We start from the raw sequence: 19973 nt of genomic DNA on the forward strand, positions 1-19973 counted from the left end.
GAAAATAACAAAAACTCCTGCTGTCATTGCTCTTGCTTATGCTGACTGTACAGGATTTCAGTTGTAGCCAATTTGTGATCTCTAGTTTTACCGTATTTCTTGCATTTTCAAACATTAGATGCAGCTTCAGGTTTTTGTTACTGCTTATATATATATAAGTAAGTATGTATATTTTTTTTGGCAACTGAGTAGTGCTTTAACGGGGAAGCAGCCTGATGAGCAGACAGTAGAAGAATCCAGTTCCCTGTGTGTTGTTTCAGTGTTGTACTTTGTCAGGGCATCGGACAAGACACAGAAATTGTACAGTTCAGGAGTGAGAGCCTTCTCCAGTCTGTGCAGACCTGTAGGGAGATAGTGTCCCTGCAGCCAGAGTGCTTGTATGGTAAAAAGGCTGGAGAGGCAGAAAGGGGAGCAGTGATAGTAGCATGTTTAGATCCAGAAGTCTACTCTAGGATTGTATTTTTATTAGATATTTGTAAGTTTAGAAATATGTTTTGCTCAAAGCAACTATTTTAGGTCATGCTTTTGCTTATGAGTGAAAACATAATGCCATTAAACAGGAGGTGGGAAGTGATGAAAAGGTGAAGGGCTTGTTTAAATCAGTAGAAGAGCAAAGGCGGGGAGTAAAGCAGCAGAGTGGGGAGCCTTTGAAGTTAGGAAATGGGAAGACCAGAATGGGAAGTTTTGCTAGGTGAGGGTGTTATACTGACAGCAGAAGGTTCAGGATCAACAATGACTCTGTAATATTCAGTGTGAGCGCTACTGGGGCACAGCAAAATTACCATAGGGTAATATACCTCTTCTCCTCCTTATCCTTCCGCAGAGCAGGTTTACCTAAGGCAGCAAACTGTAGGGAGACTGGCTGCCACAAATCCTGCTCCACTCACGGTGTATTTGCTCACGGTTGTGCACGTACACACACACAACCTGAAAATGTGGCTGTGGGCACAAAACCACAGTCTAGCTCCTTATGGCTTTAGCTTCTGTGGTCAAGTACAATCAATTTCTATTCCTCAAGAATGAAGCAAAAGAGTTGTTCTTTGGTAGACAGATTTATTCGCATGAGATCTTTACTCTCTTCAGAGAAGTATCTTGTCTAATGGGCCAGAGGTGATTGTGGTTTGACCGATTTTTCTGTACAAAGAGTTAGAGTGTTGTGCATCTTCTTGGCATGACATTAAAATTTATAGTTATTTTTAAAAAATAAGCAGGCTTTGAGTTGTGTGTATATATATATATGAAATATGTGTGTATACATACTTGTTTTATTTATATTAATTCTTTGTAATCTACTTATTCCAGTCAGTATAGAGTGTTAAATGGAAAGTACTTGTTGTCAAACTATATTTATTTACAATGCAGATACAAAATTTGCTTTCTGTAAATGAAAATCTCCAGTGGAGTTCATTTGAAAGGAGAGCCATGACTCTTATTTCACAAAATACTCCAGGAAGAGTATAATCAAATGAAGAATTTATCTCAATTAATGTAAACCACACAAAATTAATTACTATTTAACCGAGCTTTGTTAGGTATTTTTTTCCCCAAAGTCTGTGTGCAATGCATGGATTGGTACTAAAAGGAAATCTCAGTAAATTAGGTCTGTTGAGGTACATGGAGCCTGCCACCATTCTTCAAAAGCAAAACAGAAAAGAATTGTGCAAACGGACTGAACCAAACGCCCTGGTTCTGGGTAGTCACACAGTGCTAGGATGTTTGTGGTAGAAGCGGTATTTGCAGCTAGTTTCTCTCTGAAACAGAGAAAGAAAAGCCCCAGAAGCTGAATTATTTTACTTCCTGAAGCCTTTGCACAATTCTTTGGACTGCCATTAAAAGGCATTCTTCCTGGTAGAACCGACATGGCACTGTTACAGCTTTCATCAGTATATGGTTCATTTGATTTTTGCTTTCATTTTTGGAACAAAAGTCGACGTAGTCATTAGAGCTTGCCTTCTAATTGGACTTTATGGGAATTTTTAGCTAGCCTGAGTATTCCTGCCAATGAGCTTGAGCTGAGATTTTAATTGGTTTATGTTATAGAATCATAGACTTGTTTAGATTGGCAAAGACCTTTAAGATCATTGAGCCCAACCACTAACCTAGCACTGTCAAGTCCACCACTAAACCATGTCCCTAAATGCCACATTTACACATCTTTTGTTAGGTATGTGGATGTGTGTCCTCCTGAGTTTCACTTTGAAGGCAGATAATATTGAAAGAATAATCAGAGGTTTCTCTTTATGCTTAATAAGAAACTGTAAGTGTTGCACTTCCCATGCACGGGTTTACAAACCCTGGAAGAAGATATTTTCTGTGGCATTTACTTCAGTTAGGGTCTGTGTTGAAAAGCCAAGGTAAAATAAGCAAGTGTTTAAACTTTTCTTGAAGTAGTGTGTTTGAAAGTGACTGATGTGTCATATGAAAGTCTTCAGTAGATAAGGTGAGAAATGGTAAGATATTTTTGAAATGTTAATACGGTTGTTTTGCCATTGAACAAATACAGACCAATTTCAGTTATATACTTCCCCTATAAAATGGTGCGGCACTCTTTGAATTCAGTAAGGATCTGTTTGTGGGTGGTTTGAGTGAGAATAACCACAGGTGACAGGAACTCAAAAAAATGCTTTTCTCATCTTTACCATTATAGTGTATATTCTTAGCTAGAGAATCCAGAGGTGAGTATCTGGCATAATTTTAATATTATGGCTGCTAACCAGGGAGGAGGAAGAGAGAATGTCTCACATGACTTCAGTGTTTTGATACGTAGCTGACTCTGTATCGAGTACATCAACAAACAAGAAGTGTGGTGTGTTTGTATTTCTTGCATACTGTGTATCCTGCCCGCTGCTTAACGTGGAAAGCTCCAGCTGATTGTAGTTGATGCCTTACGTTCAGTTTTAGCACTAAGTGCTATATGCTGTCCTTAAAGGGAGGTCTGAATTGTCACTGTAACTGGTGGCCGCTGTCACACAAGCAGCGTAGGTTGTCGGGCATGTGGTGTCTAGTGGAGCAGAGCAGCTTAGTCATGACAGCTTCTCTGTGCTGCTGGTGAGACCTGTGGGCCTCCCAGCCCTTCCCCTGCGTGATGATGAGCTAGATGCCAAGTGTTGAACAGTATTTAAAAGACACAGATGACCCAAACCCGAATCTTTGTCCTGTTAGACTGTTTTTGTGCCCCTGTAAATCCCATAAAAAAAAAAAAAAAAAAGTCTTCCAAGTAATAGATACTTTCCCCCAACATTTTAACGTTCCTTTGGTGGGGGCAGGGTGGCCGCGCAGTCAGGCACCGCCACCCTGAGTTGCTCCCTCAGAGCCAGGAACCCGGCCGAAGACCCACAGCTGCACCGAGCATCTCTCTGCGTGTCGGACGGAGCAATGTGTAGCTGTGCCACGACCTGGTCACTGAAGACGCGTCCGGGGGATTTTTTTTAAAACTAACGCGCAGATAAACTTTCGATTTAACTGTCGTGTGGATGCGCCCAGTGAAGTGATGGCTTCACCGGAGGAGCGGTTGAGAGCGGTGCCTGTCGCTGCCGGGATTTCTCAGGGGAAGGCGAGCGGGCTGGCGCCGTGGGGCCTCACCTGGCCGGGCGGGCCGGGGGGCGCCGTGGGTCCGCCTGCCGCCGCGCTCCCGGCTGCTCCGGCGCTCCCGGGCGGGCCGGGGCGCGCGTGATGTCACGGCCAGGCGGGCCGTGCGGCCTCCCGCCGCCTGCCCCCGCCGCCCGCCACCGGCGGGGCGCTGAGCGCGGAGTGCAGGCGGCGCGGCGGGCTGAGGGGGCGCGGGGGAGGCGGGGAGCCCCCGGCGCGGGCAGGCCGGGAGCAGATGTTGCCTGAAGAGCGAAACGGGGCGTTTCTTGCAGCTCGGCGCTGGGAGGGCGCCGCCGGCCCGCGGGAGAGCGCGGCGAGCGGGGGAGCTGGGCGGCTCGGCCGGACGGTGCGCGGCGGCGCCGGCTGAGGGGGCTCGCCCGCCCCCGGCCCCTCGGAGAGGGGGAGCAGGGAGCCAGGGCCGCCGCCGGCTGCGGCTCGGAGCCGGGACCTGCCGCATGGGAACCTGCCGTGCCTTCGGGGGGACACGCCGCGCTCGCTCGGCGTCGCGGTTGCCTTAAACAGCTTTCCGGGATGGTGCTGGGACAGTCGGGCTGAAACGTTTGGTTTCCGACTGTCTGCTCGAAGGACGCGTTGGCTTGGCTGCTGGAAAGTGATGTTTTCCTGTGGGACTCGTGGAAGCACCACGGACAAGCCGGGTACAAGAGAAGGATAAGCTGCCTTTCGGATCAAGGTTATTTATAGCTACTGCCAAAAAAGCAAAGGGCTGGTTTATTATTCTTACTGTTCTGGATTTAACTTATCCCCCCCGACCCTCCACCCCCACCCCAAGATTTTCTCTGTGCCTTGGCCTGGACCGTACAAAGTCACTGTGGATTTTGTCTTTGCCGCACCATGTTTTATTTATAAAGGAGAGGGACTCTGCAAACCAGTTAAAGGGATTACAGTTAAGCCATCACCTACAGAAGATAATATGCTGCCTTCTGTAATGCTCGTTCATTCGGAAGACTTATTTGGGAGATTTCAGATACAGATTCTAACCTGGAAAAATAAGTGAAGCCTTCCATGGAGTGTTTGAAATATTTGAGCCACTGCTCATTTTTGCTGTAATTTGGTTTTCTGTGACGTTGGAAGATTTCTGTTACTTTCTTACTGAAGCACTTTTTTTTTTTTTTTTTTTCCTTTGGGGGGGTGGGGTGGGGGGGAGGCACGGACCTCACATCCAGGTAAAGTTTCTTTTAAACTCATGCACTGATTATGAATGACCTCATCCACCTCATAAATTATGATGTGTATTTTGGATCTATGCATCTTAAGCTAAGGGCAAGTTTACTGTAATTCTTCAGATGCTAGTGTTTTTTTAAATGTTTCCCCTGTATCCATGAAAACAGAGGTATAGTGGTGTACTTGTGTGAATACTTTCAGGATGGGGAAGCCACTTAGCAGGCCAGACTGCCTGCGTCAGAATCCCCCATGTGTTGGGAAAGGGGAAGAAGATGAAGATCTAAATATTGAGGACTGCTATGTGCCCCAAAGGTCCATCTATGACACTGTGCGGCTGAATGAACAGATCGATTCGGGCTCCAAGGGCAGCCTCTCCTCGAGGCATTTCACAGACCGGACCTTACCCTACAGTCACAGAACACTGGACATCAGCACTTTGTGCTCCAATGGTGCCCTTACTTCTTCCAGTGTTTTTGAGCTCCGAAGCCGTGAAGCTAACAAGTTAGATGAAAAAATGATCTTTGATGCTCTCAAACTGAACAGCGATATAATTCGGACAGCTGGATTACCAAAAGCAAAGTCTCACACAGAAAAGAAGGAGCATAGGCGATCATGGAGAATGTTTGTTCCACCCAACTTTTCAGATTACACAAATAAAAGTGAATGTTTCTTTAACGAAGCTACAGATGTGTCAGACACAGCTAGACCGGGCAAATGCAAATGGGGTACGAATTCTCTTACCTCGGAAGAGGACGATTCTGGTTTATGCAGCCCTCTAACAGAAAGGGAAGAAAAACAAGATACACTGTTAGCAGGGGAGCAAACACAAATACGAAGTTTATCTTCTGCAGAAGATATTCACGCAGTAGGTCAGTTCAGACCATGTTTCCCAGCGACTTACAGAGAGCAGCAAACCCCACTGTTTGCAAGCAGTAGTGTCCCTGTCCCTGTCAAAGAAAGCTGCGGATTGGCTTTGCGTGACATTGTACCCTGTGGAAATGTAAAGCAAAGCAATGCACAGACATGTGAGTGTGATCAGGAAGATATGGGGGGGAAATGCTCTCACCTACAAGGATTCAAAGAGAAAACTCTGTCACAGGAAGATTCTCTCCAGGGTGGTGGACAAAGTGTTTCCCTCGGCAAAAATGAAGTGGAAAATGCATGTGAAGTTCATGAAAAAATTAAAACACAAGCCACAACAGTAGAGCAGGATTACATGGATGATGCATCTCCTCATGTAGATGTTTATTACACAACTGTTGCTGTACATACGAGTGACTTGGATTTAGCAAAATGCGTGGTTTTATCTGATACAGAGGAATCTGGTATAGCATGTACAGGCTCAAATGAAATGGCATTTTCTCTGCAACAGCTTGAATTAGATAGTACTGTAAACTGTCCAAAAGCTTTCCCAGGGAGAAGTAAAGGCAATATTTGGACTACTGGCATCCAGGAAACCTTAGATACAGTCTGCAATGGCCTATTGTCTAACAAGGTAATTAGAAAAAATATATCCATAGATTTGTGAAATAGTTGTAATGCAGCCTTACAGATAATTTGCTTAAAGCTTTAAGTTTTGTTGCAAAAATTTAATTCTTTTAAGTAACTCGGCAGATGCAGTGGTCAGTGTCATTTGCATAGCACACATGGGATATCCAAAATAGGTGAGATGGTCAGTAGAGAAAATGAACTGGGGGCAAATTCTGAGGGATGATTAATTCCAGCTGTGCAGGGCAGGATTATTTATTGTCCAGCTGGTGCCTGTTACTCCTGATGTGGAGTGCCTTCTGCCGCGTGCAGCCATGTCGGTGCTCGGTGTTTGTACAGTGTGGGCTACAGGCAGTGCCATTCAAGGGCAGCTACAGCCCCTGTGCTCAGCCTGAGCAGCCTTAGTCATCATCAGGGTATAAGCAACAGTATCAGATCGTTGTGGTTTCCAAAGCAGGCGGATTAAAAGCGAACTGCCTCTTCTGAAAGCTGCCTTTTGCATTTGTGTGCCAGAAAGCAGATCCGACGTTACAGTAGTATTTTACAAGTACGGGATCTTGCAGTGCTTTGCAAGTGGCGGATGAGGTAAAAGAGCAAGAAGTGAAGCTTTGTAATAAAGAAAGGGTGTTTATCGGGTCTGTAATTTTTTTCTTCCCACTCTGGTTGAAATCTGAGATACTTGAAGCTTTGTTGCTAAGTTGTTCTGGTAAACTTTGGCCTCAGCAATAATTGTAGTTTATTTTTAAGCTTCTCTCTGCAAAGAATGCATGTGTTTTTAAAGGGCAGATTATGGAGATCAGTCCTGTCTGTGGCAGGACATTGCTCTCAAAAGATGAGGCTTTATGGCACATAAAAGAAGAATTTGTTATTGATTCTGTGTGGAAATATTATTCTGCCTCCTCCCTACCCTACAGTCAAGAAAAACACAAGCGTTTTCCTTTTTCTGGGAGTAGCCAGCTGGTTGCACTCTCAGTTTTCATGTAACCACAGGCTTACAGTTTATATTTTTATTTTTTGTTGTCCACAGGAACAAAATTCTTAGGGGTGCTTGATTTATTTAACCCCTCGAGTTTAGTGTAGTTGCTCTAGCTTCTAGGTTGACTTGTCAAGCTGATGGAAGCATGCTCAGCCACCTGAGATCTGCTGCTTTAAAAGCAGTCACTTGCCACGCTGTTTAGTGCAAAAGAAGAGTCACTGGTAGGTTCAAAGTGATCCTTGCTTTTCAGGATGCTGAGAAAGGTTGCTTTGAATGTGCTAAGTGTACACCGAAACTGTTACTGAATGCTGCTACAGAAATAGAAGGATTTAGGGTCAAAAGTTGAGCATTCTTTAGCATTGTTTATTCATTGGTTATTTTTCACTGGCCTTCGTAATTAATTCAGGGGCTTCGGGCCATTTTCTGATCTCATTGACACTGGTGTCAGTGCAGCCTAATGCAGCTGAATACAAATGCAGATTTACATTGCTGTTGCTAATGGTAATAATCTGGCTCTGGAAAGCTTAAATACCTGAGAGAGTAAAATAAAGCAAACAGAGGACTGCTCAAACTGCTGTTTGGGTGTGGTCAAAGCCCTGGCAATTTGCAAGAATATCTCTCTGAATGAAAACCCATTTGCTTGGGCATCCACTGGGATACTGTTCAGCAGCATTTGTAGTGCCTCCTCCTCACTTGTTACCATTATATTCTCCTAAGAACCACCTTAAAATATTTGTTCCTTCACTGCCTCTGTAACTTAAAACTTTTGCTTTTGTCCTAATTTGGAAAAAAATGCCCAGTTGTCTCCCTTGGTGTGTGTGTGTTTGTTTATTTGAGGACAACTTAACTGCACTTCTGTGCCATTTTTTGGTAGACTTTGTAGATAGATAATTAAACAAATGAGTTTCTCTAGTATTGAGTTTTTTCCTGTTAGAAGTTATTGCTTCCCCCTGTCTAAAACTACACATGGAAATGTATGTTATTTTCCCTCTGCTGTGTTCCATTTACTCTGTTTAGATTGAGTCTTCTATTTAGATTTATTTATTTTTTTAAAAAAGGTGCTCATGAGGAATGGTTTCCTTTCTTTTAAACACCAATTTTCAGCAGGGTTTTTTTTTGTTGCAGACTGTTATGTAAAGACCAGAGGCATAGATTTTATATCAGAAGATATATGTTTCATGTGTGTCTGATTTCAACTGCAGGTATTCCAGAAAGAAGAAATCGAACCCCTGCAAGTAAAACAGCAGGAGGTAAATTGGTTGGGTCAAGGCCTTATTCAAAGTGCTGCTAAAAGTACCAACACCGAAAACCTTGAACGTGACCTTGAAGATGTCAACACCCGATGGAAGACTCTTAATAAGAAGGTTATTATTTTGTATACAATTCTGCTTTTGTTGTGTTCTGCTTTTTGATTATTTGGTTGCTGATGTGTTTTAAAATACAGGAAATTAAATATTCACTAAGAATATGAATTATATTACTTTACACAATCACTTTGTTGGTCGTTCTGAGGACAAGATTTTTATCGCTAATAGCCAGAGGTGGTATTATCACTCATACTTTTTTTCAAACTTTCTGTATGTCTGCCCTGGATTTTTATTCAGGAAAGACTCCTCTTGGACAACGTGTTCCTTCCTGCTTAAGCAGAGCAGGGAAATTTGATAACCCAATCAAAGAGGCTGGAGTTGTGACGCATTCATGGGAAAGGTAGCTATGTTACCACTTATAGCCAGCCACTTTCAAAGAGTTCTTCAGTCTTCCTTTGTTCATACGTGTTTTCACTGTATTTGTTCGTGTATGCTGTTGTACAGTGCACAGAGCAGCGATATGGCCCAGCTTTGTGTGACTAGTGGCATATTTCCTTTATAGCATCTTAAGGGCTGTATTGTTTGAGACGTTGGAGGATACCACTGCTTTGGAAAGCTGGCTGTAGATGTTTTTCTATGCTTTGGAGAGTCCTCTTCCAGCAGTAGCTGCGGTTGGAAAATGGAAAGGGTGGAAAGTAGAAACGGTGCTCGTTTTCCTCTGCTATGTCTTTGTGAAAGAGTGATGCAGCAGAAACACAGACACCTGTGGTTCACTCGTTTACCTTCTCCTTTCCTATTTCTTCTTCCCTTTGAAGGGATTATTATTGCCCCTTGTTAAGAGTTGCTACTTTGGTTTCCTGGCTCAGCCAGTTAAGGAAAATAAAGACACAAACATCCTGTCAGTCAGTATACTTCATGATACTGTAGCTATATAAAACAGGAGTATCTTTTTTAAGGAACTACTAGAACAGCCTGATTTACCGAGAGGCAACCTCGTCTTTTCATTGGATGTCTGTAGTCCCAAGAGATTAATGCTAAATTGTGCCGTAGTGCTGTTACGAATAGCTATGAAAATGAGAGTATTTCCTAATGATATTGTCAGATGTTTTACAGATTTTGGCTACTTATTTCACAGAAGTAAAAAGAAAAGGTGAGCATGGTCCAATCCTCTACTTCTTTTCAGGTTGCCCAGCGTGCTGCGCAATTGCAGGAAGCCCTCCTTCACTGTGGGAGATTTCAAGATGCCCTTGAATCTCTGCTTAGCTGGCTCATTGATACAGAAGACCTTGTGGCTAATCAGAAACCACCATCTGCCGAATTCAAAGTTGTGAAGGCCCAAATACAAGAACAGAAAGTAAGTGAAATGTGTTCAGAATATCTCTTTCCACTAGATCAGTGAGAATAAATTCCCAGTCTTTTGCAAAGCATAAAATCTGTTCAAGTGTATTGTATTACATTGAAGTGTGCTGAGGTGTTTAAAGCAGCCATCTGTTCGATACTCAGGGCTCTGTCCAGGGCTGGGAAAAGTACTCATCTTCTGGGACATAAGACACAGAATACACTGTGCAATCTGAGCTCTGGTTATAATTATTAACACCCTCTGGAAAGGATTGTTAAAGGTCCATTGGAAGAAGAGAAAGCATGAAGTGCAGCGTTGGGCCATTTGGAAAGCAGGAAATATAAACTAGTACATTTTCAGTGTAATAATTCCAAGGTAGCATTGCAGATTATGGGTTTAAATACTTGGCTTTAAATCCTGATTGTGATCCGATCGTTGTTGATAGTTAGGTGGGGTGCTGTTGGGAAATGGCCTGTGCTCATGTGGAAGCACCATCAGTGTTGTCAACTTTCACAAATTTTCGTAACGATTATAGAAAAAAGAACCATAATGTAGCTCATGAAACCTGTAGTCCATGCAGTTGGACTGTGTGGCCCACTGTCACCCAGAGATTTAACATAAAGTTATGGTCAATAGAGGTTGTCATGGTACATCTGCAGAGGCAAAATGTTAATGTTACCGAAGGCAACTAGAGAATGGAGAAAGGGAGGACTGTAGACAGAGGTGTGTTTTATTCTTCATGGAGAAGTTAATTTACTGGACTACCTCAATGAACTCAATTCCATCTCAAACAAGTGATGAGATACAATAGTTTTTATATTTTCCTATCTCTGTATGTATATAACCAAGTTATCTTTGTGTTGGCAAATCTAGAAGGACGAGGAGCTTTCTCAGTAACGTGCCTATGAAATATTTCAGATACTCTATAAATAGTTTGTTTCCCTCATTGGTATTAAATAGAACTTTTTCCTCTGTACGTTCACTCTGCGGGCTGCCACACATCTTTGCCCCATAGAAACCAAGGAGGTTGGGAGGTTGTTCGGGCTTGCTGAAACTCTGCTGTTCATAGCAAAACAATTAAGCAAAAATGAACCTGTGTTGGGGGGTGGAGTGGTGGATGGGGTGGGTTGGTGTGTGGGGTGTGTGTGTGTGTGTCTCTTTCATTAGTGTTATTCACACTTTCATCACAATATAGGCATTGCTTTTTCTTTTTTTTGCTTTTAACAGGTCTTCAAGAAGTCTAGCTCCTTCTGTTTTTACACTTGCATTGTTACAATGTATCTTAATAACCTGGTGCGTGATTGCTTTCTCTGTAGCTTCTCCAGAGGTTGCTGGATGACCGCAAGCCTACTGTTGAGGTGATCAAGCGTGAAGGGGAGAAAATTGCAGAGTCAGCTGAACCTGCTGATAGGGTGAAAATCTTGAAACAATTGAGTTTCCTGGATAGTCGATGGGATGCATTGCTCAGTAAAGCTGAAACAAGGTACTTGAAATTCTTTCATAGGTTTGAAAAGTGTAGATAATAACATGATAGGTGATTAGAAGCAGCACGTGGAACTCTTTAGTGTGAAGTCTTGTAAATACTATCATTCTTGTTATTACATTACATTATTGTGACTTGATGTTGATGTAATAGGTCCTCTGAAGGAAAAGTGGAGAGAAGTGACTTCAACAGAGCAAAAGCTTTTTAAAAAGGTTTAGGAAAAAAATAATCTGCTAGGATTAACTGCATATGTTTCTTCTGAATATTTTATCTCTGTTAGTTCCTTAGAATGCAAGTTTCTTGGTGCAAGAATCTATTTTGCATAGAATCAAGTGCAGATTTTATATTTAACAAATAGTAACGATGTTCCCGTGGAACTTTAAAATCCTGACATGCTGCTACAAAGAGAGGGCACTCAATTATTCCTTTTTTTCTGTTTGGTCTCATCCATATAATTACTTCCTATAGCGTAGAGATCCTCATACTGTAAGTTGCTGGTGTAAACTTACGCGAGGTGCAGAGCTCCCTTAGTTCTCAATAAGAAAAAGGACCATCAGAGTATGTAGAATATACAGAATACACTGTGTCTAAAAGACATTGCAGCCCAATTCAAATTTCAAGTAAAAAAATCCAGCAAAACAAAACAAAAACCATACACACGGTATCTGTGTATACACATGCTTAGACTTACAAATTGCTGTCAGCGTATAAAGTACCTGGAAAGTTATGAACAGTAAAATGTCTTTGAAGAAATCTGTGTTAAAAGGGTTGCTGAACGTGTTTTGTGGGTGGGGTTTTGAAAAAGGACAGCCTGGTTTAGACTAGAGAAGAGTGTGCATAAGAGGTGGCCTGAAGAAGGTGTATAACTGAGAACAAGAAAGGACTTGGGAAGTTGAAGGAAAGGAATTTAAGTGAAGAGTGAAGCTTTACAGTGAAGAATAAATGGATTTGTTGGGATTTAGGCATTTAGAGTAGCATTGAACTCACCTGTTGCCTCCTACTCCTTCTGGGAGCCCCTCTTTAATTCCTTTGCATTGAACATCTTTTGTTACCTCATACTAATACTATGATTATTTATTTAGTAGTCAACCACTCTCAGACCATTATTTCCTCTTTTTTTTTTTTTCCTTGTGTTTTTTTTTTTGTTTTAATTGAAGGCATCTGACTCATTAGCTGGGGTAAATGTTAATGTCATGTTTAATATCATTCTCCCAGTCTGGTGATATTTAATTAAAAATCAGATTGTGACTTTTTCTAAGCCATCTATTAGCCACAAGCTCTTCTCTTTTTTCTTCGTCCGGTCTCTAGAAATGAAGATTAGATTTGAGGATGATTTTGAAAACTATGTAGAGTACTTCACTAAGTGTTCTGTGGCTCAGTGTGTCAAGTCTACCTTGTTTATAAGCCTTGGGAAGCACGTAGGAACCTAGCTTTTACCTTATTTGAAAGACAATATTGTGATGTTTTTCACGTGGAGCAAATCTCTCTTAAAAGTCTGCTGGAGTGAAATCTGTTCCACCATTTTTGTAGAGAAGACACTTCCTGTAATCAAGAGCCTTCTCTGAAATGTAATAACCTGAAAGAAATATTTTAGATACTGCTTTTTTATTTTGGATGTCAAGTGTCTGTGCTTTGTTAATGTTGTCTCACTAACTTCATTAAGAGCTTTTATTCAGAACACAAGCAGAACCAAAAAGTTCTGTTCACAGCACTGAACAAATGTTTAAAGATATTTTACAATGCTGAGGAAGCATAACAATATATTCTAGTTCAGTAAAGCCTTTGTGTAACTGTAAAACATGTGTAACAGTCAAGGGAATGTAACTTCATACTTCGAGACAGCTAGAAATTTGAGAACTATAATAATTGTGTATAAAGCAATGTCATGCTGAATTGAGTGCTAGATTATTTTTTGCAAAAAGTATATAAACAAAGTGATATTCTTTTTATTTGCAAAACTTGCATATTAGCAAAAAGAATTCCAAACAGCTTTGAAGGTGTTGATTGTTTGGATGTTTTTTTTTTTAATTTTGTTTGATTTGTACTTTACCTTGGTTTTCATTGAGTATCATGGATGTATTTCTATTTCATTTGGTGACTGGTTCCTACAATAAGACAGAATTATTTTTTTCCCCCCAAAGGTTTCATGGGGTCCTTTTCTGGTTTTTTTGAAACTATTTTGCACTTACTTCACCACAAAAAATAACCTTTCTCCTGGTGTGTTGGTAGGAACCGTCAGTTGGAAAGCATCTCAGTGGTAGCTCAGCAGTTCCATGAAGCTCTGGAGCCACTGGTGGAGTGGCTGACCACCACAGAGAAGAGGCTTGCAAATGCAGAACCTATTGGAACGCAGGCCTCCAAACTGCAGCAGCAAATATCTCAGCATAAAGTAAGATACAAACCACACGCTTGTGTCATTCTTTTTAGACGCTTCTGTAAAGTACAACACAACTGGCAAAGCTGTTGCGGTGTATGTTTTACCATACTGATTTTTTTTCTGTAATTTGAGTTTTATATATTTACGTTGGCAGTATGTCCTTTTTCATTCAGTTTTTATTGAGTTCCAGTTATGTTTTTTTCTGATCTTTCTTTCCCATTATTCTTCATTATTTAAAAAAATATAGGCCATAGAAGATGACGTCCTAGCTCACAGTAAGAGTTTACATCAGGCCATTAGCACTGGTCAGTCTCTGAAGTCTATGAGCTCCAGGGAAGATAAAGATATGGTACAGGAAAAGCTAGATTCTTCTCAGGCTCGATACATTGAAATTCAAGAGAAGAGCAGCAGCAGGTCTGAACTTCTTCAGCAAGCTTACAGCAATGCTCAGATTTTTGGGGAGGATGAAGTTGAATTGATGAACTGGCTGAATGAAATCCATGATAAGCTGAGCAAATTGTCAGTCCAAGATTGCAACACAGAATTACTTGAGAAACAGCACACTGAACTACTGGTATTTTGATTTCTGTTCATTTATTATTTAATCCATTTTTAATTTTGATTTATATTTTCATACTTCATTTATTTTCATTAATATACGTTGTTTAAATTGCCAATATGTTTATTCCAAATAAGAATAATATAATTTTTTATGTCTGTGCTAACACAAACGGCCTTTTCCCTTAGGATCTTCAGGAAGAGATTCTTCTTAGAAAACAAAATGTTGATTTGGCTATACAAAATGGCTTAGAGCTTCTCAAGCAAACAACAGGTGAGAGCTTATATAAAACTATGATTCGTCAGGCTTTTTTTCTTGTACTTATAGGTGCTTATGAGAAAATTTAAAGTGGAACTTGTAAATATTGGTCCATAATTGCTGGTTAAAGCAGTCATAGTTGTTTATTTTAATAAAGGTTTGAGGTCATGGTAGGTTGTGTTTTTGGGCAAATTTTCCTATTAATGTAAGTGAGTAGAAGTCCTTTTTTGCCTGTAGAGAATTTGGCTCAGGAATCCTTTATTATTTTTAGTGAAAAATTACTTTAGTGAACCTGCATTCCATTTCTAATAGCAAGTTATGGACATTAGTCATAATGAAGGGCTGTTTGGCAGTGGACGCAGTCAATTCCCTGCAGGCATCCACAGATGAATGAGGTATTAGACTACGTTTTATTGCAAGAGGGAAGCTTCACCCATTGAAGCTAATACTGTGGGAAAAGTTGTGTTCCAGTTGTACATGACGTGTCTGTTCTGTAGGTCAGCATTTGTCCATATTTTCCAGTACTTCTGAAGTACTTGAACTCTTTAATAAAGACACATATGGTTGGGAGTCGAGGGGTATCCTTTTCTGTTCATAACTTAGACATTGTGCATAGTGTATAATGAAATCTGAATACACTCTAATATTAAAGTTCAGTACATTGTTTTTATTTTAGCCTGTTGAGTTGTGTTGCAAATGGGTAGTAATGAGAGTGTACAGTGATGTCAAATACTGCAGTAATTGAAAATCTTTTTGTTGGGTTTTATTCTTCACATTTTCAATAACGCTCCAATAACTTTTTCTTTTTTTTTTGCCTTTGTAAGAAGTATTGTGAATTTAAGGCTGGCTTTTTTTTTTAAAGAGTATTCAAGTTAAATATTGGGTCAAGTCCTTACTTTCTAATAGTTCAGTAAAGCAGAAAAAAGACAGAAATACAGATCCTTAGCTGAGGTAAACTCCATAGCTCTGTGGACTTCAGTGACAGTGGGATAACTTACAACAGTTGAGGATTTACCTTAAAATCTTATTTGGGTTATTTTATAAATTAAATACTGAGATTTCTGTAATGGGTGGGGGTTGGGATTTAGGTTTGGTTTTGGTGGATTATTTTTTTTTCCTTTTAAATATTTGTGATCCTAGGAAATAACATCTCTCTGTTATTTTAGGTGATGAAGTTGTAATAATTCAAGATAAACTGGAAGGCATTAAAGCAAGATACAAGGACATTATGAAACTGAGTTCTGATGTATCTAAGACCTTAGAGCAGGCTCTGCAGCTTGCAGGTCAACTGCACTCCACTCACGAGGAGCTCTGCAAATGGCTTGACAAAGTGGAGGTGGAGTTACTCTCATATGAAACTCAAATACCAAAGGGTGAAGAATTAAGCCAAGCACAAGAAAGACAAAAAGTAGGTTTTAGAACCTGTGAATTATTAATTGCTGTATGATTCAGCTAGGTTTTGTGTTAATTTGAGTTTGGCATGAAGTTGTTTTGTGAATAACTAATTTTGGCATCAGATTGTTTGACTAAATGTCACAGTAGTTAAGAATCAAATTCACTTACCAGAGTCATCTGTTATAATCACTTATGAAATTGGGCTGAGGTTTATTTTTAGCACAAGAGAAGGACAGTATTTCCTTTTTATTGTAGCAGCTACTTAATCCTGGGAAAACTCTTTAAGTTGTCGAAGTTATTTGGTTCTTTAGTTGTGACGTAGATAAAATCCTGTAAAGTATAAAGAGAGTCAGCGTTTAAAATATGTATAGTAATCTTGTTTAACAATATTTCAAGAGAAGAATTGTAGTATAAACTGGATGGTGTGGACGATGTTAGCGGGGGAAGCTAAAAAAGATCTTTCCATTAGATTTCTTACATATAGCTAAAAAGAAATGAAAGAGCGGGTGGGAGCTTCTGTACAGGTAAAAACTTCCTGAAGTGTTGTGTGGGGATTTGTTTGGAATTTAATCCAGTCATTGCGTATTTAAGAAATCACTTGAATTCCTCATATTTTGCTTTATTGCATGCCTGATTTCACTTCCTGGTGATTTAGTTCCTTATGGAGTTGCGGGTTGCAAGGAATATCTGTTAGTTTTATTTTCTTTGGTTGCTTCTTTAAAAACTCTTGTGAAATTATGAAGAATTTCAGACTGTCATATTGACTGGAGAAATCTATTTAAGATGTATTCTGTAGAAAATTCTCTTCAAGAATCACACACCTTTCTAGCAAACAGGTTACAGTATCAAAAAGCTAATACAACTGAGCTGAAAATAAGCATGCTAAGTTATCTCTTTGGTTTGTGTTGAAAACTCTTCAGTTCTCAAACCATGGAGTAGCTGCAAGAATAAAAAAAAAACCAAACAAACATGTGCAAGCTGTGCGTGTGCAGCTTTTATGCTGGTATGTTTACTTTGAATGGCCTTTTTCAGGAGCTGAAAAAAGAAGCAAAGAACAACAAAGGCTTACTGGACACTCTGAATGAAGTCGGCAGTGCCTTTCTGGAGCTGGTGCCGTGGAGGGCCAGAGAGGGGCTTGACAAAATGATAACAGAGGACAATGAGCGTTATAGATTAGTGAGTGACACGATCGCTCAGAAAGGAGATGAGATTGATGCTGCCATCCTGAGATCCCAGCAGGTACTGAAAATTCTTTGGGCAACAACAGTTTCTGGCCACGTGCACCGCAACAAAAGATGTCCTTTAATAATATTGCCAAAAGTTTGTTGTGCTTGAGCAGCAAAAGGCTTGTTTGAATGAAATGGGAATTCACTGTTAAGATACGAATGCCAGAACTCGGGTAATCTCTACACTGTTGTGTCAACAAAAAGGCAGGCATCAGTCTTGTAGCTAAAATTGCTGTAACTATCCTGTGGCTCCATGAATGGCAATTTGTGTAAGTAAGAACTGAATGGCCCATGTCTTTTGTAGATCATGTTCTGTTGGTCCAGATCCCCGGCCAATTTTACTGGATGTCACACTGAAATCACTAGAGTTGCCACACCTTTTAGCATCAGCTGATTGTCTAGCTCCTCTGTACTTTCTACAATTAAAAGCTGGATCATCTTATTCAAGCTGTAGTGGAGGATTTAAATAACAATTGTTTTTATTCATATCCAAAATACTTTTCTTCTTGGGGCTCAAAAATTGAGTTATTTGTTATGTGAAGGTTTCTATATATGCAAGGAACTGTATATATATGGGCTTGCTTTGAGAACTGACAGCCTAATTTAATCACTAAATAGTTCCATATATAAGTTTGCTTATAGGTGCATCATGGAAAGAGGATTTTTCTAGTGTCTGCCTAAAGTTTGGGCATAAAAATGTTGGTGAGATTTCTGTTTATGCTCATGGTTCCCATAAACAGTTAACAGGACAAGGAGAAAACGTGTGATATTTTCAAAGTTTGCTGAAAGCTGACTAAAAGAGGCTGGCAGTAACTCAGATCACCTCATAGCTGAGATTAAAAATCACGTTTCTTTTTAAGGGGTTTGCTATGAATATTATCTTGTCTCATTAGCCAAATCCTCAAAAATGAAGGGTGATTTATTTTTTCTTTTGAGTGATAAGGTGAGATAGGAGAGTATATGTTGGCTGTCCTTCAACTTTTTTGAATTCTCTGAATATGTTGCATCCCCTAGCACAAGTTCAGCAGATTCAGGTCCAGGCATGAAAGGTCCAGAGCTGCTCTCTGCTAGCTAATGTTGTGAGCACACATTGCGCCCTAGTCCTGCGTATCCCTGACCTCCACTGCAGCCCAATTTGCATTGCCACAGTATGCTCCTATACACCATATCCTGTGATAAATATCAAGTGGATTAACACGCTTCCAGTGAAGGATAAGCTACTTCCCATTTAGCTCAGAGAAAGATTGCAAAATAAAACATATTTTTGGAGAAGCTAAAGCAGCTGTAGAGTGTGCTTTAGAAAGCATTCATGAAGCAAATCACAATGTCATCATGTTCAGAATTCAATCATTTTTTGTTAAAAGAATAAGTACCACAATGAACTATGCTTGGTTAAACTGGGGGGAGATGAAATAGATGGTTTTATAGTGATGCAAGTGAAATTCAGGGCTCATAAATAACTGTCATACATAATGGGAAGAAAACACTTCAAAATCTGGCTGCAGAGAGTACCAATTTTGTGCTTTTGATGTCTTAATATTCTATTTGAACACAAGTTGGAAATCCTATACCCTCAGCAAATGGGGGTTAGAGTCCTGTCCTTCCTCAATGCCATATAATCAAGAATTTTCACTGTCATGTGTTGATTTTTGTTCCTTCCGTTAAATATTTTCTCAATAGTACATACCTACGGATGTAAATCACCTTCTTAATTTCCTTCATTTGGATCATAAATATATGAGCTTCCCAAGAGCTTTGTTGTGAACTGCAGTTTCTGAAGCTAGGATGTAACTATCACTGGTATGTGTGCTTTGTGCTGATGGTTACAGTGCCGATTGTTTCAGAACGCACCTTTCTATTAGGAAGTCACAATGTTTAGGGACAAAGCTTACTTTCTGTTACTTCACATGAGAAATGGCATATAGTGAAAAAGAATGTGCTCTCTTTCATGTCACAAGTGGATTATAAAGAATGAAGAAGGTTGACTCATAAAGAATGAAATCTCAGAACTGCTTCTTCTGTTTCTCTGTGGGTTGTGATTAACCGCTAAGACGAGACTGATTTAGTAGCTAAGGTGAACTCCAGCTATGTTACAGAAGCAGGGCTGTAGACCAGCAGATTTAAAAGGCAAGAGGGACTGGGAGTGGTCAGAAGGAAACTTCTGAGGAGAGTGTGGATATCAACAACACAAATACAGGGTCTGACCTAAAACGTCCTGATAGGCTTTCACAATAGCTCACAGTCATTAATGTTCAGCTAATTGCAGTGGGGCTCAGAGTTGAAAATAAATAGCTTAGGTTTTAGTAGTTTCTACGATGACTGTTCTGTGCATCTGTTTATTACATGTGATGTTTCTCTATGACTTAATCTCAGAGCTGCCCCCATTGAGTACTGCAGCATGTGTATACTAAGCCACATGCCTATAAACTTGAACTGCAGAGAAGTATGATTTTTTAAAATTTGGTCTTACTTGTCAGAAGAATTAAATCTCCACAGACTTCTTTTCAGGATTTCATTCTCTCCTTTGTAAATTAGTAAGAAACAGATCCTTTAAATCCTCTCATTACTTTAGTGCTTTAGAGGTAATTTCTGAAACATTTAAGCATTGACTAATGGTAGTTAAAAGTTAATCTTTTTGGAAAAGGACTGGCTGCAACCAAATGCCCTGAAGAATTTTCATATTTAATCCAAGGTCTAGTTTTGGATGAAATGCTGTCTTCTCTAAATTCAGTGAGGTTTTGCCACTGACTCAGTTAAATTGTGATTGTTCTGCCTTTATCACTTAATACCAGAGC

General features: G+C 40.2%; 1 protein-coding gene across 9 annotated transcripts in view; it reads left to right on the top strand.

The window, feature by feature from the left end:
* DST (dystonin) overlaps positions 1-19973 on the top strand; it is a 303406-nt gene that overhangs the window by 227155 nt on the left and 56278 nt on the right. For 8 of the 9 annotated variants that reach the window (XM_055714785.1, XM_055714788.1, XM_055714794.1 and 5 more), the window contains 8 exons: positions 8437-8598; positions 9725-9895; positions 11197-11363; positions 13593-13752; positions 13988-14314; positions 14488-14572; positions 15724-15965; positions 16985-17191. In XM_055714785.1, coding sequence (XP_055570760.1) covers positions 8437-8598; positions 9725-9895; positions 11197-11363; positions 13593-13752; positions 13988-14314; positions 14488-14572; positions 15724-15965; positions 16985-17191 — 1521 coding nt within the window. The remainder of the gene's footprint in view (positions 1-8436; positions 8599-9724; positions 9896-11196; positions 11364-13592; positions 13753-13987; positions 14315-14487; positions 14573-15723; positions 15966-16984; positions 17192-19973) is intronic. The other variant, XM_055714793.1, reaches the window with a different exon arrangement.

Source organism: Falco cherrug, chromosome 6, assembly GCF_023634085.1.
Source record: "Falco cherrug isolate bFalChe1 chromosome 6, bFalChe1.pri, whole genome shotgun sequence".
NCBI lineage: Eukaryota > Metazoa > Chordata > Aves > Falconiformes > Falconidae > Falco > Falco cherrug.